Source organism: Urocitellus parryii, chromosome 9 (assembly GCF_045843805.1).
Source record: "Urocitellus parryii isolate mUroPar1 chromosome 9, mUroPar1.hap1, whole genome shotgun sequence".
NCBI lineage: Eukaryota > Metazoa > Chordata > Mammalia > Rodentia > Sciuridae > Urocitellus > Urocitellus parryii.
The window spans coordinates 11,088,093-11,113,219 of NC_135539.1; the positions used below are offsets into that span (position 1 = coordinate 11,088,093).

General features: G+C 39.0%; 1 protein-coding gene across 2 annotated transcripts in view; it reads left to right on the forward strand.

The window, feature by feature from the left end:
• Positions 1-9,768: 9,768 nt before the first annotated feature.
• Positions 9,769-25,127, forward strand: part of Rrn3 (RNA polymerase I transcription factor RRN3) — a 35,047-nt gene continuing 19,688 nt past the window's right edge. For both annotated transcript variants that reach the window (XM_026409264.2, XM_026409265.2), the window contains exons 1-8: positions 9,769-9,888; positions 11,336-11,441; positions 12,849-12,905; positions 18,773-18,862; positions 18,954-19,083; positions 19,945-20,004; positions 20,467-20,530; positions 21,442-21,511. In XM_026409264.2, coding sequence (XP_026265049.1) covers positions 9,812-9,888; positions 11,336-11,441; positions 12,849-12,905; positions 18,773-18,862; positions 18,954-19,083; positions 19,945-20,004; positions 20,467-20,530; positions 21,442-21,511 — 654 coding nt within the window. In that variant the 5' untranslated portion in view covers positions 9,769-9,811. The remainder of the gene's footprint in view (positions 9,889-11,335; positions 11,442-12,848; positions 12,906-18,772; positions 18,863-18,953; positions 19,084-19,944; positions 20,005-20,466; positions 20,531-21,441; positions 21,512-25,127) is intronic.

Consider the following 25,127-nt stretch of genomic DNA (forward strand, 5'->3'; position numbering starts at 1 on the left):
GGTTTTTTAATGGCACAATATTTTGAATGGAAATTTCTAAAAATTTTAGATATTTTCATAAAAAATTAACTCCTGCTAGGTCCAACAGTAGCTCATGCCTCTAATTCCAGTAATTGGTGAGGCTGAGGCAGGAAAATTGGCATATTTGAGGCCAGCCTCAGCAACTTGGTGAGACCCTGTCTCAAAATATAAAATAAAAAGGGCCAAGGAACACCCTAGGTGTGCAAACCTCAGCAGCCCCCAAATAATACTAATAATAAGCTTAATGAAATAAGTCAGTCACTAGGTCAGAGCTGGGAGTGAAACTTGGTGATGAGGTCCTGGATTTGATCCCTAGCACCTTAAAAAAAAAAGACAAAAGATTTATAATTCCACTGATATGAGGTACCTAAAGTGATCAAATTATAGAGACAAAGTAGAAAAGCTGTTGTTTAATGGGTGTAGAGTTTTAGTTTCACAAGGTGAAAAAGTTCCAGAAATGGATGGTTGTGTTGGTTGCACAACAATGTGAATGAGCTTAACAGTACCAAATTGTGTACTTAAAAATGATTAAGATAGAGGCTGGGGCTGTAGCTCAGTGGCAGAGCTCTTGCCTAGCATGTCTGAGTGCTGTTCATCTACAACCACAAAAAATTATATATATATATATATATATATGATATTTAAAAAAATTTTGGTACCTGGGATTGAATCCAGGAGTACTTAACCATTGAACTATATCCCCAGCTCTTTCTGTTTTTAATTTTGAGACAGGGTCTTGTTAAGTTGTTTAGGCTGGCCTCAAACTTGTGATCCTCTGAGTAGCTGGGATTACAGGTGTTTACCATTGCACCCAGCTAAGATGGTAAATTTTATGTTATGTGTATTTTACACAAAAAAATGGGTGAAACCAGTAATTTATTAGCCATATAACAGAAATTTCTTTTTTGAGGGGAGGTACTAGGGATTAAATCCATGAATGCTTAACTACTGAGCTACATTCCCAGTCCGTTTGTTTTATTTTGAGACAGGGTCTTTTTAAGTTGCTGAGGCTGGCTTTGAACTTGTGATCACCTGCTTCAGCCTCCCAAATCACTGGATTACAGATGTGTACCACTGCACCTGCAAACATTTCTTTTTAAGTAATTTATATATGCCACAATGGAGTGCAAGTGCGTGTGTGTGTGTGTATATATCTCACCAGCTAAGCACAGTTTATTTGATGACTCCAAAAGTACATTTAGGAACTTAGAGAAAAGTTGACTTTAATGTATTATAGAACCCAGGACATTATAGAGGGTGTTCTCATGAATCTGTAGGGAAAATCTTTTATTGTACAATGGCCACTCAGTAAATAGTAAGATTGGATTTATCTTGGGTAAATAGTGGTGGTTCTTAAGAACTGTGATTAGTGAGCCTCAGGTGCCCCCTCAGTGTGCCTAGAAGAAGAAAATGATTACCTTGACAGAAAAATAAAAACAACTTAAATCTTAATGGGCTTTTCCCAATTTTAAAATAAAAATTTAAAATGTAATTCTTTTTTGGCAGAATTGGGTATCAAAGCCAGGACCTCACACATGCTAGGCAAGTGCTCTACCACTGAGCTACATCTCTAACCCTTTTCATTTTTATTATGAGACAGGGTCTCACTATGTTGCCCAGGCTGGCCTCAAATTTATAATCCTCCTGATTCTGCCTCCCAAGAAGCTGATACTGTAGGTATGCATCACTGTACTTAGCTGGAAATAGAATTCTTTGACTAGGTAATGCATTTCCATATTACAATATTCAGAGTCTGAAGTTATAACATGGTACCATGTTAGAGCACAAGGTCCTAGATTTAGTTCCCAGTACTAGTAAGATGCAGGGCTGAGGACATAGCTCAGTGGTAGAGCACTTGACTAGCATGTGAGAGGCCCTGAGTTCATCACTAGCACCAGAAAAGGTTAAAATTAAAAAACTTCCCAAAGCATAAAATGGTACACAGAGAAGTCTTCCTCCAACTCTCCTTCTGTCTTAGCAAAGTTCTACTGACAGGTATTAAATGTTATTAGTGTCAAGACTTTTTATATAAACTTGATGAATATATATCATGTAATTCAGTATAATATATATTATTCAAAATATATGAGATGCTAGTCTTTACATACTCTGCAGCACCCTAACTTTTTTTGCTTAAGATTTATTCTGGAAGCTGGGCATGGTGGTACACATCTGTAATCCCAGCCTTTTGGGAGACTGAGGCAGGAGGATCATGAGTTCAAAGCCAGCTTTGGCAAAAAACAAGGTGCTAAGCAACTCAGTGAGACCCTGACTTTAATAAAATACAAAATAGGGCTGGGGATGTGGCTCAGTGGTTGAATGCTCCATCAATCCCTGGTACCCATCCCCCCAAAAAAAGATTTATTTTGGAGATCTTAGTAGATGTATCATAATTAATTAGACCTGTTTCATATTGATGTCCATTTTGATTGTTTTCAATCTAATAAATGTCTTTAAGCAACAATAAGTATGAACATTGGTCAAGTGCTAATGATTGCCCATGGACTTTAAGAAACTCAAAGGATACAGCAGGTATGACAGGCCTGTAATCCCAGCGACTTGGGAGGCTGAGGTAGGAGGATCACAAGTTCAAAGCCAATTTCAGCAACTTAGTGAGGCCCTGTTCCAAAATAAAAAGGACTGGGATATAGCTCTGTGGTAAAGTGGCCTTGGGCCTTGGGTTCAATCCCTGGCACCGTTACACTGCTGCACCTGCCACCCCACTCCAAAAAAACCCTAAACAAAAATTGTAAGTTGCCTAAATCCATATAACTAGTTAGTTGCAGAGGCTAGAATAAAATCTGAAAGAAATGAGTTTTGGGGCTGGGGATGTGGCTCAAGCGGTAGCGCGCTCGCCTGGCATGCGTGCGGCCCGGGTTCGATCCTCAGCACCACATACCAACAAAGATGTTGTGTCCGCCGAGAACTAAAAAATAAATAATAAAAATTCTCTCTCTCTCTCTCTCTCTCTCTCCTCTCTCACTCTCTCTTTAAAAAAAAAAAGAATTAAAAAAAAAAAAAAGAAATGAGTTTTGAATTTTATTTCCAACAAATCATTGTAATTATCATTTCACTATATTATAATCGCCTTTGAGAAAATGATAGGTGGGCTGGGTGTAGTGACACTCACCTATAATACCAACTACTTGGGGAGACTGAAGCAGGGGGAATCTCAAGTTTGAGGCCAGCCTCAGCAATTTACTGAGACCCTCAGTAACTTAATAAAACCCTGTCTCAAATATAAAATTGGGGATATAACACCCCTGGTTCAATACTCAGTAACCCTCCTCATCCACAGTAGGGTACTATGCATAATCTATACCTTTTCCTGTCCACTTTCAGGTTTCTTTAAGGTAGTTAATGTGCAAATTAAAATCTGATTTTACAAGTTTATAAAATCCTTAAAGTCTGGAATTATCCCTCTTTTTTGCTTCTCTCACAGGATATGTAAAACATAAGTATTTTGGACTTAGTTTTATTCTTCTACTAATTAAGGTCATACTTAACATTAGCCTGAATAAGAATCTATGTTCTGGGGCTGGGATGTGGCTCAAGCGGTAGCGAGCTCACCTGGCATGCGTGCGGCCCAGGTTCGATCCTCAGCACCACATAGAAACAAAGATGTTGTGTCCACCAAAAACTAAAAAATAAACATTAAAATTCTCTTAAAAAAAAAAAAAGAATCTATGTTCTGTTCAACCCTGTTCTAAGCATTTGATTTGCTTTCTTTGTCATAGTCAAAACAAAATTGTGAAAAGGCTAGGGGTGGTGACAGTGTTAAAATAACAGAGCTCAGAGTCTCATTTTTAGTCTTAACCAAGATTTTTAAAACCTGAGGGGCTGGGCTTGTAGCTCAGTGGTAGAGTACTTGCCTAGCAGATATGAAGTACTGGGTTCGATCTTTAGCACCACATAAAGATAAATAAATAAAGGTATGTGTCCATCTACAACTAAAAAATATTAAAAATAAAAATTGAGTTTCTGAAAAGTGACAAAATTAATTTTATATTTAATCTGTACTATGTGCTGACTACTCTAGGGAACACAAAGATGATTTAATCTCTGCAAGAAATAATTTCCTTTTTTTTTTGGTTTTTACTATTACACAGAAGGAATTAAGGTTTTTGAGTTAAATAGTCCAAAACTAGATTATCAAGCCCTAAGTAATTAGGTATTGATTGCAATTTTTAAAATAAAAAGTTGAAAAAGTCACCAGAAGTGAACTATAATAGTGATGAGCAATTTATGAATTCTTTTTGTAAACATTTTTTTTAACTGTAGGTGGACGACTACATTATTTTCATGTAATGCTGAGGATGGAACCCAGTGCCTCACACTTGCTAGGCAAGTGCTCTCCCTCTGAGCCACAACCCCGCCCTATGAATTATTTTCTACAATATATCTGCTATGATCTGAATGTATCGCCCAAAATTCATGTCAAAAGTTTAACCAAGGGCTGGGTCTGGGGCTCAGCGGTAGAGCGCTTACCTCGCACGTGCGAGACCCTGGGTTAGATCCTCAGCACCACATAAAAATAAATAGTTATTGTGTCCAACTACAACTAAAAAATAATAAATATTTTTTTTAAAAAAAGTTTAATCAAGGGATCCTGCTGCCTTGGGCGCCCGCTACTTTGGAGTTCCCGTTGAGTTCTCGTGGGGTTCTGGGAGAATTGGCGAGCGGAGCCCGGTGGAGGGAGTGTTTCCTGGGAAGTGTATGTAGAGTGCCAGTGAGAGTTCAGTTCGGGAATAAAGAGTTGCTGTTGGCCCTTACGGGGAATGCCTGAAGCTTGGAGGGAGAACAGCAGCTGATTTGGATTCCAGAGAGACTAACTAAAGCGATTTCTACAGACCAGAAAGAAGATGACTTGGCTCAAATCCATAACAGCTGATATCCTTACATCTTCGACAGTGGTTCTCCCACACCTGGAGGCTAATGAATAATGAACACCATTAAAGCCTATTTCAAATGTAAAAAACCTTGGGGCTTGCTTGTGGGAATACCTTCAGACCCATTATGCAAGTTACAGGAAAAAGGATGGGATATCCAAAGAAGAGTCAAACCCAGGTGGTAACCAGGACGCTTTTTTTTCAATATCTATTTTATTATTGCCTTTTCCCACATCATGAAGTTTTATTTTATTTTTTTTTATTTTTATTTTTATTTTTTTTTAAAGAAAGAGTGAGAGAGAGAGAGAATGAGAATTTTAATATTTATTTTTTAGTTTTCGGCAGACACAACATCTTTGTTGGTATGTGGTGCTGAGGATCGAACCCAGGCCGCACGCATGCCAGGCTAGCGCGCTCCCGCTTGAGCCACATCCCCAGCCCTTATTTTATTTTTTGAGCTCATACAGACCTAGGTTAATTTTTTCTGATCAGTTCTATTTTTTTTTTTTTTTAGAGAGAGATATTCCTGTACTCATGCACAGGTATGGAGGTGTTCAATTTTATTTATTTTTATTTTTTATTTTTTGAGAGAGAATTTTTTAATATTTATTTTTTAGTTTTCGGCGGACACAACATCTTTGTTGGTATGTGGTGCTGAGGATCGAACCCGGGCCGCACGCATGCCAGGCGAGCGCGCTACCGCTTGAGCCACATCCCCAGCCCTCAGTTCTAATTTTTGACTGTGGAGTTTTTAAACATTGCAATGGAGATTTCACCTGTGTAAAGCTACAAGGCCGGGCTGGGGATGTGGCCCCCAACCCCTTTTGTTTTTTATTTTGAGACAAGGTATCCCTAAATTGCTGAGGCTGGCCTTGAACTTGTGATCCTCCTGCATCAGCCTCCTGAGCTGCTGGGATTACCATGCCCAGCTTTTATGACCTTCTCAAAGAGGTAAATTCTGTCCATATAGTACCATGTTATCTCCTTAAAATGACTTGTTTTGTACATTATGTTTGCTCAATGTTTCACTCATTAGATGGAAAGCTTCATGAAGACAAGGACCATTTTTTATTTGTGATATACCCCCAATGTCTAGTTCAGAGTCTGGTAATTAGATATTTAGTAAATATTTATGGAATGGATGACTATAGATGTTAATTACTATTAGACTGAAAGCCTGTAGACAAGATGAAGCTGAGGTTAGGCAGCCCCTGCCAACCAAAGACCATTTAGCAAGACAGATAAAGCTGCTTTCTGAAATTATGCCAATAAAATAATAGAAAATACATGATTGAGCCACAAGTTCATTCAGATACAGTTGCCTTTTAAGGAAGTTTTTTTTTTTTTTTTTGAGAGAGAGAGAGAGGGGAGAGAGAATTTTTTTTTAATATTTATTTTTCAGTTTTCGGTGGACACAACATCTTTATTTTTTTTTTTAAATTTTTATGTGGTGCTGAGGATCGAACCTAGTGCCTCACATGTGCTAGGTGAGTGCTGTACCACTGGGTCACAACCCCAGTCCCTAAGGAATTTTTTGTGGGCAGGAAGACCATCCTTTTAGTAAATAGCTGAAAAACATTTCAAATAGGAATTAAACAGCATCCATCTTTTGTATAGTTTTACTATGGTTTTCTAGCAGAATGAAATGGTAAATGAATAACTGACTGTTCAGTTTGGCTTGAGGATGCCTCTGCACTTGAGTGCTTATGTAAGGAACTAAAACCTAACTGGTCCGTAAGCTAACTGAAAGCCTATCTTAGGAGTAAACTTTTGTAACATAGCTGAATCTGAGCCAAGGGCAGCAGCCAAGCTTCAGTCAATCACAGATGGATGCTGATCAGACCATGTTCAAATAAGGCAAATGACCCGGAACTGCAAGCAATCCAGCTGTCTCTGGACATTATTTCTGGTTTTTGTCCATAAAAGGTGCCGGACCACATTGTAGGCTGGAGCTCTCTAAACTTGTTCTGGTTCTGAGGTCTACTCTATTAATGAATTGTTCTTTGCTCAATTAAACTCTATTAAATTCAATTTGTTTAAAGTTTTTTCTTTTAGTATTGTCTATGTACCCTAAGGATATTAAAGCAAAAATGGAAATTTTATGACTATTGCATTTTGTATATTTTGTTTTACTTTCTTGTTCTCTTTCTTTCTTTCTTTTTTTTTTTTTTTTTTTTTGGTACCGGGGACTGAACTCAGGGGCCCTTCACCACTGAGCCACATCCCCACCCACAGGGTCTAGCTAAATTGCTTGCTGAGGCTGGCTTTGAACTTGCAATCCTCCTGTCTCAGGCTCCGCCACTGGGATTACAGTGCCAATTTTTTTCAAATATGTTTGTTTATACACATGGTTTTTGCCTGGAACAATTTTGCCCCTCAGGGGACATTTGACAATGTCTAGAGACTTTTTTCCTTGTCACAAGAGGGAGGAAGGGAGTGCTACCATATTCTAGAGGCCAGGGAGTGTGCTAAAAAGCTAGAATTCACAGGACAGCCCCCCTCCCCTGACAACAGAATTATTTGGCCCAAACTATCCATAGTGCCAACATTGAGAAGTGAAACCACTTTATACTTCTCTGTAATGTGGAGGAAGGCTCTAAATTAATGTTTTGGTTTTGTTGTCAGTACTAGGGATTAAATCCCAGCCTTGCAAATGCTAGGCAAGCAATCAACCACTGAGCTACATTTCCAGCCTTTTTTATTTTTTATTTTGTATCAAGGTCTCATTAGGTTGTGCAGTCTGGCCTTAAACTTGAGATCCTCATACCTCACCCTCCAGAGTAATTGGGAATACAAGTGTGTGCCATCACACCTAGCATTCTAGCCAGTGTTAACTGGATTATAGGAGGGCATTAGACTAAAATTTGGTTCATGGAAAATTCTCTTTTGATGCTTTATGATTTTCTTGTATCCTTAGAACAATTCTCTTCTGCGTAAGCTAGCTAGTTAGTTTCTGTTGCTTGTAAGCCAAAGGCTTTAAATAAAAGAACTACTTTAGGGATTGTTGTGAAATTCATCTTTCAGAGCCAGGCATGATGGCGCTTGCCTATAATTCCCAGGAAGCAGGAGGCTGAGGCAGAAGGATCTAAAGTTTTAGGACAGCCTTGGCAACTTAGTAAGATTTGTCTTAAAAAAAAAAAAAAAAGGTTGTGGGTGTAACTCAGTGGTAGAGCATCCCACATTATTCAACCTCCAGTACTTCAGAGGGGGGAAAAAAAATCTTTAGCCCTCGGCCAGCTCAGGTTTCATAGGTGAAGGTTCGGCAACGTGAGAAATCCAAAGGGAGTTTGAGTTAAAGAGATGGACTTTAATTACCTTTAAACCAGCTCCAGGATGGCTTCTCGTACCCCCAGACTCAAGCTACCTATTAGAGTATCGAGGTATACTGAAGAGACGAGAGAGAGAGAGAGAGAGAGAGAGAGAGAGAGAGAGAGAGAGAGAGAGAGAGAGAGAGAGAGAGAATTTTAATATTTATTTTTTAGTTCTCGGCGGACACAACATCTTTGTTGGTATGTGGTGCTGAGGATCGAACCCGGGCCGCACGCATGCCAGGCGAGCGCGCTACCGCTTGAGCCACATCCCCAGCCCCGGAAATAATTTTTAAAAATTTAAAGATAAGCAAAAATGAATAGTACATGGGTGGCTGGGTGTGTAGCTCAGTGGTAGAGGCTGTGCATGCTCTAGGTCCTAGGTTCAATCCCCAACATCAAAACCAACAAAACAAAAACCATTGTTTAGGAATATATGGGGTATTTACATAAAAAAACAAAATGATTTTTAAAAATCAGGATAGTGATTACCTTTGAGAGAAAAGCATGGAGGAAATTATATTTAGGAGAAGTTTCAATAGTGCAGATTAATCTATTCTTACATTGAATGGCACATTCACAGGTGTTCTTTTTAAAATAACATTCTTTTTCACACGTTCAACTTTTAAAACGAAATAATGAAATGAATTGCATGAGAGTTTAGTTCCACTTCTACTGACATGAGTTGTGCCCATGAACTGTATTTATTTTGCTTTTGTTTTGGGGGTGGAGTGGAAGAGATTTTGGGAAAACAGCTCTCTTGAAGTGCCCTTGTGAGCTAAAGGGCAGTTATTGTCTCTGTTCTTGGGACCGAGACAATATTTTCTAATATTTTCCTGGAACTCCAAAGCATTGTCAACTGGAGACAGCAGAAAGTTAGTGATTTCACACTGTTGAAAACAGAACTAACTAGGCTTTATATTTCACAAGTTGCTGTAGCTGGTTTTATGCATTGATAGTTCTACACAGTTTCCCAAAGCCCTCTTTCCCCCTCTTAGGTCCTGAGGGGAAGGGCAGTCCGCAGGCCTTGGCCTCTGCGGTTCCCTTTGCGTGGAAAAGCCTCTCCCGGCTCGGTGGGTCGGGATGACTGCGTTCCTCCTCTGGGCGCCCCTAAGGATGGTACGCGGCCAGGCTCCAGGGACTCGCGGTAGGGTTCCAGTCCCCTTCCTCTGCGGGGTCTGGGTTGATTACAGGGCCGCAGTTTCTTCTGTTTAATTGAGGGAGGTTCTGACTCCGCAAAATTAATACTCGGCGGAGCCCAGCCACGGCTTAGCGCTCCTTTGGTGTCTCGGCACTTTTTCTGAGGTCCTCAGATCCCTGCAGAGGTTTCCTTTCTGCCCAGAGCAAAGAGGCCGGGAACACGCCCACAACGCTAGGGCAGAGAAAGTCCTCCGAGGAGAAGGAGGGGCCTCGGGCGGGGCGGCGGCGCTCTAGCTCCGCGGCATCACTAAGCTTTCCCCACATAGGGGCTCTGATTGGTCGAAAGCCGCCGCTCGCCAGAGCGACTTCCGGGTCGGAGGCTCAGGGGAGGAGAGGTGCCTGGAAAGAGCACGATTTCCGGGCGAAGCGCAGCAGTCGCGCAAGTTGCTGGCGATGGCGGCCCAGCTACTTCACACGCGGTTGCCGGGGGAGGGAGCCGCTTCAGCCTCAGCGGTCACGACACGGACTGGGTAAGATTCGGGCCGCTGGCGTCTGTGACTGTGGGACCAAAGCTCGGGACCTGGGTTGGGGGAGCAGATCCGAAAGGATCTGGGAAGAAGCTAATGGTGCGGGGAGGGAGCAGGGATAGAGGATCATTTCAGGTCCGCGAAAAGTGAGCGCATTCCCGCCTCGTGGGTAATGGAGATGGGAGGGACAAACGAGTCCATTCTCTAGCCCGGTATCCCCCATTCATCCCTCTGGGCTCCCTCAGTGGGTCCCAGGCCTAGACACTGCCTTTGCTTCTGACCTCTTCCCTCAAGCGTTTTCTAGGTGGTGGGTTTTCAGCTGAATGCTGTCACTGATGACAGATCCTAAAAATTGATTTGAAATGTTTCAACACACCTATGTATGTTAACAGTTTTATTTTGCTCGACTTTAAAAAAGTCCTTAACCCCTGTAAAACACCTGGGGTTTAACTTCAGAGTGAGTAGAATGCCGTTCCCCCCCCCCTTGCTCTGTTTAAATAAGCAAACCTTGTAAAACATTTATCCCAATATTCATATTTATGTAATTATTTGTAGCACTGGTATTGAACCCAGGCGTGCTCTACCATTGAACTAAAACTTCAGCCCTTTTTATTTTTTGAGACAAGGTCTTGCTAAATTGCCCAGGCTGGGCGACAACTTGCCATCTTCCTTGGCTCCGCCTAGAGTAGCTGGGATTACAAGTGTGCACCACTGGCACCCTCTCACCATCATTTATTGAGTGCAGACTTAAACTGTGCTCGACACTGGAAACAATGGATATCCAGAGACTAAAGTTCTTGCTCTCAATAGTGCTTACAGTGTGCCAGTGGGACAGTAAATAGTCCAGTAAATAAATGAGTGAGATGATTTCAGATGGTGATCAATGTTGTGAAGAAGTACAACGGGAATGGGAGGTATAAGGGAGAGGTAGGGTACATTAGAGTTCTGATGGGGAAGGCCTCCAGCATTTGAGCTGCAGCTTGAATGACAAGTGTTTCTGATGTAGTGAATAGCAAGTGAAATGGAACCAGCTTGACAGGTTGGAAGATCAGAAAAGACGCTATGCCTACAGTAAAACAAGTGGTTGAAGATGAGGTCAGAGAGGTAGGCAGGGGTCAGATTGATATTTGATCTTGTAGGATTATTGTAGGAATTTGGATTCTTATTCCAAGTGCAGCAGGAAGACCATTTTCATTGAGTGAAGAATGTTTTTTTTGGGGAATAAAAGTGGAGATCATTTAAGAAACCTTAGCATAGTCTTGCAAGAAAAGGTTGTTGGCTCAGTAAATGATGGCTATTATTATTATTTTTTTTACAGTGCTGGGTATCTAACTCAGGGACTCATGTATGCTGGGCAGACACTACTGTTAAGCTGTATCTCTAGCTGTGCCTATTATACTTTTTATTTTTCTGTGTTATGAACTTAGTAGTGGTAATCTTGATTCTACAGGATTTCAGATATGCTTGCATTAGAGAATGATTTCTTCAATTCTCCTCCAAGAAAAACCGTTCGGTTTGGTGGAACGGTTTCAGAAGTGTTGCTGAAATACAAAAAGGTAAGAGGAGATGACATGTGAGGTTTGATTTTGTTGGTCACAAATACAGCAATAGCTTTAAAACTAAAGACCAATGTAAGGATGGGGATGTAGCTCAGTATTAGAGCAAATGCTTAGCATGAACAATGCCCTGGGTTCAATCCCCAGTGCCAATAAAAGAAAGACCCTCTGTACATTTAAAAATGAATTTTAGGTACCAATATTGCAATCAAATATTTAATAATATGTATGATGCTTCTCAAAATTAGAGTAATAAAATCTTTGCTGAGGTTTTAAAGTTTCAAATGCTGTACTAGTATTTCTTGCAAACATTTATAGGGGTTAGAACATTTTATTTCTTAAGAAATTAATTACCTCAGCAATGCTATACTAGTATTTCTTGCAAACATTTATAAGTGTTAGAACATTTTATTTCTTAAGAAATTAATTACCTAAGCACTATTTTGGAACAATAAACCAAATAGATATTTTTGTTTTTGTGTTAACTTTTCTTTACCAGAATTATTTTTTAAATTAATTGCTTTTTTTTTTAAAATATCATTTTTATTGTTGTTTATTTTTTACGTGGTGATGGGGATTGATCTCATGGTCTCATGCGTGCTAGGCAGGTGCTTTACCAATGAGCTATCTCCCTAGCCCCTTCTTTACCAGTATTAGAGTTTTAACCCAGGGCCTCGTGAATGCTGGGCAAGTGCTCTATCACTAAGCTACGTCCCCAGCCATTTCATTTTTTATTTTGAGACAGGGTCTAACTACATTGTCCTGGCTTCCATCTTTCTATCCTCCTGCCTCAGTGTTATAAACAGTTGGTGTTTTTATGTTAGTTTACAGGTTATTCTACTAGGTCTCCACAGTAGAAACAAAACATAAATGACTGTAAATTTATATATAGTATCCATACATTTGAATGTTTACTGTCTTAGTTCCCTTTGTGTTAGATCAGTATAGTGCTTCTCTCCCCTTTATTTTGAGAATTCTCAAGAATATCAACTGTAATATTCAAATGTCAGTACAAAGTGTAGCTAAATATGAATGGCTTCTGAATTACTTGTCATTTGCTTTTTTCTGATCCCCCTTTCCCACTAACATGAGTTTTTCCAAAAACAATTTTTTAAAATATTTTTGGTTGTAGATGGACATAATACCTTTATTTTATTTATTTAGTTTTTTTACATGGTGCTGGGGATTGAACGGAGTGCCTCACACTTGCTAGGCAAGTACTCTACCACTGAGCCACAACCCCAGCCCCGAGTTTTCAAATTTTTGAAGTCGTGATTTTATAGTAACAAGGGATGTGAAAGTTATAAGGTCTATTTTTTTGCAGTCCATCTCATGTTAAGGTATAGGTAAAAGTTCTATTTTACAAGAAACCATGAGTATAATGAATTTTTTCCCTTTCTCCTTTAGGGTGAAACAAATGACTTTGAGTTGTTGAAGAACCAGCTGTCAGATCCAAACATAAAGGTAACTTTCCTTTGGCCAATAGCAAAGTCATTGCCACTTTGACAGGCATTAGTTTATACTTTTGGTGCTATTCTGTCCTCAGAACTTCTCTATAATCCCATCTTACTTTAACCCAGTAGTTCTCAACTAGGCTTGACAGTTTGACCACCCAAAGGACAATTTAGCAAAGATTGGAGACATTTGTGGTTGTCATAATTGGGAGAGAGGGGTGTTGTTGGCATCTAGCTGGTGGATGACAGATATACTGAAAAATCAGGATAATAATAGAGGTTTTTTTCAACATGGAGGTTTTAAAAGAGTATTCAATGAGTTAATATACAAGAAACAGTAGAACAGCCTCTGACCCAAAGTACGGACTTTATAATATAATTGTTAGCTGTTGTTTTGTTCCTGTTGACAACCTGTGCTTCCTCATTTCTCATTTACATTTCTTTTCTTTTTTTTTTTTTTTAAAGAGAGGGGAGAGGAGAGGGAGAGAGAGAGAGAGAGAATTTTTTTAATATTTATTTTTTAGTTATCAGCGTACGCAACATCTTTGTTTGTATGTGGTGCTGAGGATTGAACCCAGGCGGCTTGAGCCACATCCCCAGCCCTCATTTACATTTCAATCCACTATTATCACTGGTATAATTACCCTGACAGAGGTTACCAGTGATTTCTTAAGTGTGCTAATTTAAAGCCTCACACTAATTCTTCATAGAGTTGGCACTGTTGGGTGTCCACTTCTCAACAACTGACCTTCAGTACCTGTGTAGCTCCTCTATTCTGATCACTTAGCTCAATTCACTCTTTTTTTCATATATATGTGTGTGTGTGTGTGTGTGTGTGTGTGTGTATAGTTTGTAGTTGTAGTTGGACACAATACCTTTATTTTATTTATTATTTTTATGTGGTGGCTGAGGATCAAATCCAGGCGAGTGCTATACCTCTGAGCCACAAACTCAGCCCTCAGGTCACTCTTTTGACAGCTTGTTAACTTTGGTGTTGATTGAATTTCCAAACTCCCTCCCTTTTCTCACTGCACACTCTTCCTGTTTGGTTGCCTTATGCCTCATGGCTTTGGAATCGGTGTCCTGATAGCTCCCCAAAATTTGTTTCTGTAGCTCATAGTGCTCTTTCAGGCTCCAGACTTGTTTCTTAACTATATGTTGGATATATTTATTCAGAATTGTTATAGGTACTCCAAATTAGCAAGTTAAACTCATCTCCCTCCCAAACCTACTCTTCTGTAGCCACCCTCCCTCCCCACCCCCAGTACTGTAGGCAGGGGTGCTTACTGATGAACTGCATCACCCCAAAGCTTTTATTTTTTCTTTTTCCTTGCCAGGTTTCCTGGGTTCGTTGTGCATGTTAGGCAAACGCTCTGCTACTGAGCTAAATATTCAACTCCTCTTAATGCTTTATTACATTTTGAGATAGGGTCTTGCTCTAAGGCTGGCCATGAATGTGTGGTCTTCCTGTCTCAGCTTCTGGATTCACTGAAGTTATAGGTGTCACCACCAAACTAACTATTTTTTTTTTTTTAAAACAGGGATTACATCTAAGGGTGCATCCTCAGCCCTTTTTAAGTTTCTTATTTTGAGGCAGGGTCTTACTAAGTGGCTTAGGGCCTTACTGAATTGCTGAGGCTGGCTTTGAACTTGGAATCCTCCTGCTTCAGCCTCTGGAGCTGCTGGGATTACAGGTGTGTATCACCACACTGACTTTTTAAAAAAAATATTTTAGTTGTACTTGGACACAATACCATCCATCCATCCATCCATCCATTCATTCATTCATTCATTCATTCAGTGGTGCTGAGGATTCAACACATGGCCTCGAACGTGCTAAGTGAAAGCTCTACTGCCAAGCCACAATCCCAGCCCACCACGCTGACTGACTCTTAATGCTTTACTCTTTATTGCTTACCCAGTTCTTGAACTAGGAACTGTGGAGTCTTTCTGAACTTTCTCACCCCTCATATCAATAAAAAAAAAAATCAGATCTTCTATTTTGTTGGTATTCTTTCACCTGGATTTTTCCTGTTACCTTTTACAAGAATTTTTTTTTTTTTTTTGAAAGAGTGAGAGAGGAGAGAGAGAGATAGAGAGAGAGAATTTTTAATATTTATTTTTTAGTTCTCGGCGGACACAACATCTTTGTTGGTATGTGGTGCTGAGGATCGAACCCGGGCTGCACGCATGCCAGGCGAGCGCGCTACCGCTGAGCCACATCCCCAGCCCAGGAATTTTTTTTTTAAATATTTATTTTTTAGTTTTTGGCGGACACAACATCTTTGTTTGTATGTGGTGCTGAGGATCGAACCCGGGCCGCACGCATGCCAGGCGAGCGCGCTACCGCTTGAGCCACATCCCCAGCCCCTTCCTGTTACCTTTTAGTGGTCTATAGGTCCTATTTCCTGTGTATCCCTCTTCCCCCCAGATTTATCCTTAGTAGTGAAGCCTGATTCTTCTCTCCAGAGCACATGTTTACGTTGTCATTCCCCTTTCTAAAGAACTTCAAGGCTATGGAAGAATAAAGGGCCAACTTCTTGGCACAGCCTGCAACATTTTTCTGTGTGCAGTTTCACGAGAGGCTTTATTCCCTGAGGTTGCTGCTTTAATTTTTGTACCTTTTCATGTGACTTTTCTGGAAGAGCTCCTCTGTATCTGCTTCATTTGAGCAGGCTCTGGCTTGCCTCTCTTACTAGCTGTGTGATCAAGGGCAAGTTACTGCTCTTTGCTTCAGTGTCCTCATCCATAAAATGGGAATCAGAAGTAGTCCCTATTTCATGAGGTTGTTGTAATGAGTTAATTAAAGTCTTAGAACACTGCCTTGTACACAGTAAGTGCAGTATTAGTGTTTAGTGTTGTTATCAGCACCATTATTGTGATCTACAAAACTACTCACTCTGTCAGACAGACTCAGTTGAATTGTTGGCTTCCTGACTGGAGCTTTTTCTGATTCTCGGTTTATCTATTGGCTTGCTCACCATATTCTTTAGCCATACTGAAACACTTCAGTTTTCTGAAAACATGCTTTTCCCTTTGTAAGGAATATTACCCTTAAAAAGTGTTACCATTTAAAGACAACTGAAGCCTCACTTTCTCTTTTCAAACGTACAGAGGGTCAATTTTTGTGTGTGTGTATTTTCCACTGTGCTTTATATCAGCAGATTCTTGATATACCCCTTGTGTGTCTGCTACTTCAGCAGAGTGTTCCAAGTTGTTTGCTTCTAAAGGTTTACTGTGAAAGCACTAAAGTCTGTGAATGGTTTATTTTTTATTTTTACTTTTAATTTTTTTTTGCAGTGCCAGGGATTGAACTCAGGATCTCATGCATTCTAGGCAAGTGCTCTACCATTGAGCTACATCTCTAGTCCTTGTACCTTATTCCCCTCTAGTACTGAGGATTTCACTCGGGGGTACTTTACCATTCAGTTACACCTCCAAGCATTTTAACTTTTGACCCAAGTTCTAAGTTGCCCAGTCTGGTCTCAGATTTGGAATCCTCCTTTTTCAGCCTCCAGAGTTGCTGGGATTCAGGTGTGCGTCACGATGCCTAATCTTTGCACTTTTTTTGGTGAAAAGGAGTAGGATAGATAATTTATGTATTTATTTATTTACCTTTTCATTGCTGGGTTGCAGTTGCCGTATACATGCTAGGCAAGTGCTCTACCACTGAGAGGTAGCCCCTCTGTTCAGTATTTGTGTTTATTTTTTTTGTGGTATTGTATGTTGAATTTATTCGTTTTTGCACACAGCCTGGCTTGTCTTCTCTATGTCTCTGGTCTCAGTGAGCTGCCATTAGTGTTATTCACAGTGGTTGTGTTATATTATAAAATTATCACAATGTGAGTTGTGATTTACTTAATTTTCCTGCCATGTTATTTGAGGAAATGAGGAAATTTTCTCATTTTGAGAAAATGCTCAAACGCTTGGTGTCACATGTTCATGGCATAGAAAGCACTGAGTAATTGGATGAAAGTGGGGGGAAAAGTGGCAGTTCCTTTGATTGATGGAGAAAGGTACTGTGGAAGAGTGGGCTGAGCTAGATTTGACCTCAGCAGGCAAGTTTGACCTGGTTTTTTATCAACTTCATGGTTGGGTAAGTTGCTTATCAATCTCTGTTAATCTCAGATTCCTCTACTGTAATATGGGACTAAATAATCATCTTGCTGAGTTTTTAGAATTAGAAAAAGATATATTTCCAATGTCAAGCACCACGTCTGTTTCTCATTAGATGGTACTCCTATTTCTTCTATTGAGTCTTAATAAGTATTAATTATTTTCTTTAACAAATTGGGGCTTTACCTTATAATTTTTCCCTCTGCATGTTATATATATATGTATAAATATAAATAATGTCTTTTGGGAGCTGGGAGTGTGGCTCGGTGGTAAACTGCATGCTTAACATGCACAAGTGTTCCAGCCACAGCAGCATCACCACCAACAAAAATAGTCCTATTTTCTATAATCTGATCATTAAGCTGTTAAACATGGGTGGTGTTCTTTTTTTTTTCTTGATGCTAAAAATTATTTTGAACACTAATTTTATTACCTGAAAAATGTTTTATTGGCAAAGTGGAATGGAACCTTTATTTGTACAAACACGTTCCAATGCATTTTTAAAGCCAGCCTAATGGATTTAGAAAAAGTTATTTGCTGATGACTGTAGTAAATCAGCTCATCCCTACTATCCACATACCTTACAGTCAGCTTAGATAGAGGAATAGAGGTAGATATTGGTCCTTTGTGGTCTTTTAGCATTTAAATCTGATAAAATTCTACAATTTAAAAAAGTCCCAGATGTCAGCATTTGAAGTGCTTTCACTGGTAAAGGGCAAACAATGTTCAAGGTGAAGTATTAAATTTAGTTCTCCTGTATTTTAGAGTTACTCTACTACCTTTTCTTTTTTTAAATATTTTTTTTAGTTATTGATAGACCTTTATTTATTTATATGTGTTGCTGAGAATTAAACCCAGTGCCTCACACATGCCAGGCAAGTGTGCTACTGCTGAGACTGAGCCCCAGCCCTCTAATACCTTTTTTTAAAACAGTAAAGTTTATTGTGATTTTTTTTAATCTGTTTTGATACACAAATTTTGGCTTAATTGCAAATTTGTGACCTTTTTTCACCTAGTTTAAATATTATTTTTTTAATATTTTACTATACTGGAATTAAATCCAATTCCTGTGCATACTAGGGCCTGAGCTACACCCCCAGCCTTTTTAAATTTGAGATAGGGTCTCACTGAGTTGCCCATGCTAGCCTTTTTTTTTTTTTTAAAGAGAGAGAGAGGGGGGTGACAGAGAGAGAGAGAGAAAATTTTTTATTTTATTTATTTATTTATTTATTTTAAGAGAGAGGGGTGAGGGGCTGGGGATGTGGCTCAAGTGGTAGCGCGCTTGCCTGGCATGCGTGCGGCCCGGGTTCGATCCTCAGCACCACATACCAACAAAGATGTTGTGTCCGCCGAGAACTAAAAAATAAATATTAAAAAAAAAAAAAAAAAAAAAAAAAGAGAGAGGGGTGAGAGAGAGAGAGAGAGAGAGAGAGAGAGAGAGAATTTTTGATATTTATTTTTCAGTTTTTGGCAGACACAACATCTTTGTTTGTGGTGCTGAGAATCGAACCCGGGCCGCACGCATGCCAAGTGAGCGCGCTACCGCTTGAGCCACATCCCCAGCCCCCATGCTAGCCTTGAACTTGCAATCCTCCTGTCTCAGCCTTCTGAGTCGCTGGCAGTACAGGCATGCAGCACAGTTCTCAGCTCTTCAGTCACTAATTGAAATGTTATCAACAACTGACCAATACAAAGTAGATACATTTTCTGTTACTTAGAAGATTTGTGATTTTGAAAATACTTTTCTTTGTTTCATTAAAGGATGACCAGATTATTAACTGGCTGCTGGAATTCCGCTCCTCTATCATGTATTTGACAAAAGACTTCGAGCAGCTTATCAACATTCTTTTGGTAAGTTTACCATTTATTTTACTTATTGATTCACTACTTTGAAAATAGTGAGTACCAGTGAACTGTTTTCATTATCTTCACCCAACACCAGAGATTGCCTTGGTTGAATAGAAGTCAGACGGTGGTGGAGGAGTATTTGGCTTTTCTTGGTCACCTTGTTTCAGCACAGACAGTCTTCCTCAGACCATGTCTCAGCATGATTGCTTCTCATTTTGTACCCCGTAAGTGGTTACTCTTTTCTTCTCTCTCCCTTCTTCCCTTTTTTCTTTCCTCTCTTTCTATTTTGGCCCACAGTTCTGGCCCAAGGTCAAGGGGTTACATCTGCTGATGGCTGCCTTGCTGACAGTTCTGAGGTAGTATAGGATATCACCTGTAGGCAGTAAGCAGGCAGTGTGTGCACATGTTTGTGTGTGTGTGTGTGTTAAAAAAATAAAAACCCTGTTAATAAAAATATTTTCTTCTCCTTTCATACTGACATTTTTTCACCATGGAAGATTCCAGGGTGTAAGTTAGCATTCTGATCATTTGTTCCCTGTGGAGGCATCTGGATTCATGTTGAGCTACGATTTTGTTGAATTGAAATTGCTTTAGTGAATCACTGACAGTCTTAGAACTCGATTAGGAATTTGTAGCTGTTTAAAAATGATCCAGGGCTGGGGTTGTAGCTCAGTGGTAGAGTGCTCGCCTAGCACACTCGAGGCCCTGGGTTCGATCCTCAATACCACTTAAAAATAAATAAATAAAGGTATTAAAAAATGATTAAGCTGGGTGAGGTGGCACATGCCTGTAAACCGAATGATTTTGGAGGCTGAGGCAGAAGGATCATCAGTTTGAGGCCAACCTAGGCAACTTAATGAGACCCTGTCTCAAGATAAAAAAGGTCTGGGGATATAGGTAGAGTGCTCCTGGGTTCAATTTCCAGTACTGCAAAAACAAAACTGTCAAGTTGCTTTACTTATTTTTTTTCCTTTTGGTTGTAAATGTAATCATTGTACTTAGTTTGGACTATGGAGAAACAGCTTTTTTTTGGTATAGCTGATTATTGTCTAAGTCTGTGACATATTTTTTTTTTCTTTTAAAAGCCCGAGTGATCATTAAGGAAGGTGACATAGATGTTTCAGATTCTGATGATGAAGATGATAGTAAGTATAAAAAAAGGATTAAAGCAAAAAATGCCATCTTAGAGAATATACCCTTAGTGATAGAATATATTTGCACCTGTTCTATTAAGTAGATGGCAACAAATGATAACCTTTGGTAGAATCTTTTTGATACATTTAATACATTTAGCATTACTATATAATTGGTTGGCATAAATTTATTGCGGATATAGTCTACTTAATCTTCGTTGATAGTGAGTTATAGAGAAAAATCTTGAAACAATTTATCTCATAAGATCTTCAGTTTGGGGGCTGGGTTGTAGCTCAGTGGTTGAGCGCTTACCTCGCAGGCATGAGGCACTGGGTTCGATCCTCAGTACCACATAAAAATAAATAAATAAATATTTTTTAAAAAAGATCTTCAATTTTGCTTAGCAAGTGCTTTCATCTTCCTAGTTTTAAGTATTGTGTTGATGTTCATGCTCTTAACTTTTCTCCTTTTAGATCTTCCTGCAAATTTTGACACATGTCACAGAGCCTTGCAAATAATAGCAAGATATGTCCCATCGTGAGTATATTTTTCAATAGTAGTGTTTAATACTTAAGATATTATGGTTAGACCAGAGACGTAGCTCTGGGTGCTTGCCTAGCATGTGCAAGGCCCTTGGGCCAATCCGCAGTGCTGTAAAGAGAAAGAAAGCAAATTATAATCAATTAGTAGGAAATTATAAAATGCAAATTAGCACCAAAACTCAAGTGGTATGGTGTGGTTTTTGCATTTTGTTGATGAAATCACATTTTTGCAAAAAATGATTTTTCTGTTTTCTATTCATTATCTAATTATTTAAAAAACTTCTATGCAGATTCTCCCCCAATTTTTGTATAGTGGTTGGAATTTTGCTTTTATCTTCAACAGATGTGCTATCCAAATATTTTCAATGAGAAACCTCTGTATTTGTGTCATGCCATTATGAATAAAAATTGCAGTTCTAAGAAAAGCTTTGCAGGTTTGTGGGTTTCTTTTGGAGGGGTGGACTTCTAGTTTCCTCTGTAGGTTTATTGTTTAACTTATATGCAAGTTGATGATTTATTTTCCCTTTTTGAAAAGTGTGTGTGTGTATATATATTATATATACATATATATATAAAATAGGTAGACGTAGATATATGTGTATAAATCTATAAAAATATCATGTGGAATATTTTGATTTTTAAACTGAAGCTCTGTTAAAACTTGTAGAGGAAAAGCTTTCCCTTTGATTTACTATCGATGTTAAAGTTAGTAAAGCTTATTTTTCCCTAAGTTAATTTAGATTTTCTCTGAAACTGCATTCATTTTAATTTTGAATTGTTTGAGGTATAGGGGTTCTTTTTTCCCTTGTGATCTATCCATATTTGCTCTTAGAGGAAAAATGTTCCTTTCTAGAAAATTTAGTTAACATGGATTGATTGAATTTTTTTTTTTTTTTTTTTAAATAGGACACCATGGTTTCTTATGCCAATACTGGTGGAAAAATTTCCATTTGTTAGAAAATCAGAGAGAACATTGGTAAGAGATTTTTTTCATGGCAGAAATAATGGAAAGATTGTTTTATGTGGTGTTGTGTCTTTTTCTTAAAAATTGCTTTCTAAAGTTAATTCCTTTTCTTTTCTCTTTTTTTGGGGGGGGGGGAGAGTACCAGGGATTGAACCCAGCGGTGCTTAACCACTGAATCACATCCCCAGCCCTTTTTATATTTTATTTAGAGACAGGGTCATGCTGAGTTGCTGATGCTGGCTTTGGAATAGGAATTTCATTCAGATTTTTTTCTTAGCAAGTGTCTACTGAGGATTTCTCTTAAATGGTCAGAGTCCATTTGAGAAATATCTTTAGAGGCTTAATGTTTATATAGACAAGAATTACTAGAAGATAGCAGTTTATATGTTACTAATTGTAAGCATGCCTAATTTGAATATGAAAGCAGAGCCTTGTGTAAATAAATTATGTGTAAGTAGATGGGCATGGTGGTGCCCATTTGTAATCACAGTGACTTAGGAGGCTATGGTAGGAGGATCACAAGTTTAAGGCCAGCCTGAGCAATTTAATGAAGCCCTAAGCAACTTAGGGAGACCCTGTCTCTCTCTTTCTTTTTTTGGTACTGGGAATTGAACTCAGGGGCAATTAACTACTGAGCCACATTCCCCAGCCCTTTTTATATTTTTATTTAGAGACAGGGTCTTGCTGAGTTGCTTAGGGCCTCACTAAATTGCTGATGCTGGCTTAGAACGTGATCCTCCTGTCCCAGCCTCTCAAGCTGCTGAGATTACAGGTGTGCGCCACCGTGCTTGGCTGAGACCCTGTCTCAAAAAACAAAAAGGGGTGGGGATGTGGCTCAGTGGTAAAGCATTTCTGAATTTGATTCCCAGTAACCCCCCCACACCCAAAATTTCTGCCTAAGTATTTGTGCAACTTTCTTTTTTCCTCCCGCAGTGCTGAGGATGGGACTGAGGGTCTTGCACATGCTAGGCGAGTGCCTTACTATTGAGCTCTATTCCCACCCAGCCCTGTTCAATATTTATATATTGGTGTAGGTTTTGATAAATGACAGTGGTTACCTTTTAAGCATAGAGTTTTCCCTAAAGTATTAACATGTTAAATAAGTAGTTAATAACTTTTGTTAATATTTGTGATAGTGTGCTTCAAGTGAAACATTGTAAACTACCATATTGTTTATGAAAATAGATGCAAAAATTCTCAAAAAATACTAGCAGACTGATTTTAGCAACTTAAGACAATTTATGTACCATAAGCAAATAAGGCTGATTTAATAAATTAACATACACTGTATCAGTAAAATAAAGAATAGAGGGGCTGGGATGGTGGCTCAGCGTAGAGTGCTTGTCTAGCATATTTGAGGCCCTGGGTTCGATCCTTAGCACCACATAAAAAATAAATAAAATAAAGGTATTGTTTCCAACTACTTCCAAAAAATGTTAAAAAAAAAATAAAACAATGAAAATCAGATGGTCCCCTCAGCAGATGCAGAAGTATTTGACAAACACTCTAACCCTTTCAGGTCAAAAGCAGAAGGGAATTTTCTTAATCTGATAAAGGTCATCTATGAAAAACCCACAGATTATCATCAGACTCAATGGTTCGAGACCAGTTTTCCCTAACATGAGGAACAGAACAAGGATATCTGCTTTTGTTTCTGTTTCGCAGTGGTGTCTCATTATGTTACCCAGACACAAGCCATCCTGCTACCTCAACTTCCTGAGAAGCTGTGACTATGTACATGTACACCACGGGGTACCTATTCTTGCCACCTATCTAACCAGGGCATTTAGGCAAGAAAAGAATTGCAAAGAATCCAGATGGAAAGCACAGGCTCAGCCTGTACATAGACAAGAATTACTGGAAGATAGCTACTTGGAAGACTGAGGCAGGAGGATCACAGGTTTGAGGCCAGCCTGTACAACTTAGTTAAACCCACTCTTAAAATACAAAAAGGGATGGGTGTGTAGGCTGGGGCTGTAACTCTGTGGCAGAGCACTTGTCTAGCATGTGTGAGGCACTGGGTTAGATCCTTAGCACCACATTAAAAGAAAAAAAAGAAAGAAAAGAAAGGCATGTTGTGTATCTACAACTACAAAAAAATAATAATTAAAAAAAGGGATGGATGTGTAGCTCAGTGATAGGCCACCTCTATGTTCAATCCCCAGAACTGCCCCCCCCCAAAAAAAAGGACGGAAAAAAAGGGAAGAAATAAAACTTAAATATAACCTTTTTGTGGATTTTAAGGAATCCATTAAAAAAAACCTACTAGAGCTAATGTATTTGGATATTCGTAGGCAAAAGAATGAAGTGTATGGATATCAGCATATAAAAAAATCTCAAGATGGATAAGAGCCCTAAAAATAACAAAACTGTTTGAAAGTTGGGTGGGTGGTGCAGGCCTCTAATCCCAGCTACTCTGGAATCTGAGTGAGGTAGGAGGATCCCAAGTTCGAGGTCAGCTTTAGCAACCCAGGGAGACCCTATCAAAATAAAAAGGCCTGGGGAGGTAGCTCAGTGGTAGAGCATCCCTGAGTTCAGTCCCTAGTTTTATAAAAAAACAAACATAAACAAAAGCAAGAAAACCAAAACCTAGTCAGAAAGGACTTAGAAGAAAACATGTGTAAGTTTTCATGGCATTGAATCAGGCAACAGTTTCTGGATGTGATGTCTGAAGCATGAGCAACAAAGAAAAAATTCATCAATTAGACTTCAGAATTAAATGGTTTGCTTCATAGGATGCTTTCAAGAAAATAAGAAAACACTCCAGATAATGGGAGAAAATATTTGCAAATCAGGTGTCTGATAAAGGATTTTTATCTATTAAAAAAAAAAAAAGCAAACAAAACCCAACTTACAACACAGTGAAAAGAAGCTCAGCGTCATTACCCATCAGGGAAATGTAGATCAGCACTGCTTCACGCCTGCTAGCATGGCCATGATAAGACCACCACAGGAATAAGCAACGGTAAGGATAGGTAGAACCTGGAACTCGTCCATTGCTAGAAAACTGAAATGGTGCAGTCCTGTGGAAAACAGTCTTGGTAATTTCTTCAGAAAGTTAAATGTAGAATTACTATATGGCTTCATTGTTTCCACTGTGTACCCAAGATAAATGAAAATAAGTCTACCAAAACTAAACTTATATGTGAATGTTCATAGCAACATTATATTCACAACAGCCTAAAAGTAGAAACAAATTTAATGTTTACAGACTCACAAAACATGTTAGATTGGTTCAACAAAATATTCAGCAAATAAATACAGGCTATAATATGAGTGAACCTTAGAAACATTACAGATGACCACATGAATCCACTTATATGACATATCTAGAATACACAAATTAATAGAAAGTAGCTGCTTAAGGATGGACTGCTAGGACATCGGGTTTCTGTTTAGGGTGATGTTTCAAAATTGAACATGGTGATGATCACACAGCTCTGAGTATATTAAAACTGTTTTACACTTTATTTTTCGCAGTATAGTGGGGTGTGAACTCAGGGTGCTTTACCACTGAGCTACATCCCCAGCCTTTTTTTTTTTTAGTTTGAGACAAGGTCTCACTAAATTGCTCAGTCTGACCTTGAACTTGTAATCTTCCTGTCTCAATCTCCTAAGTAGCTGGGTT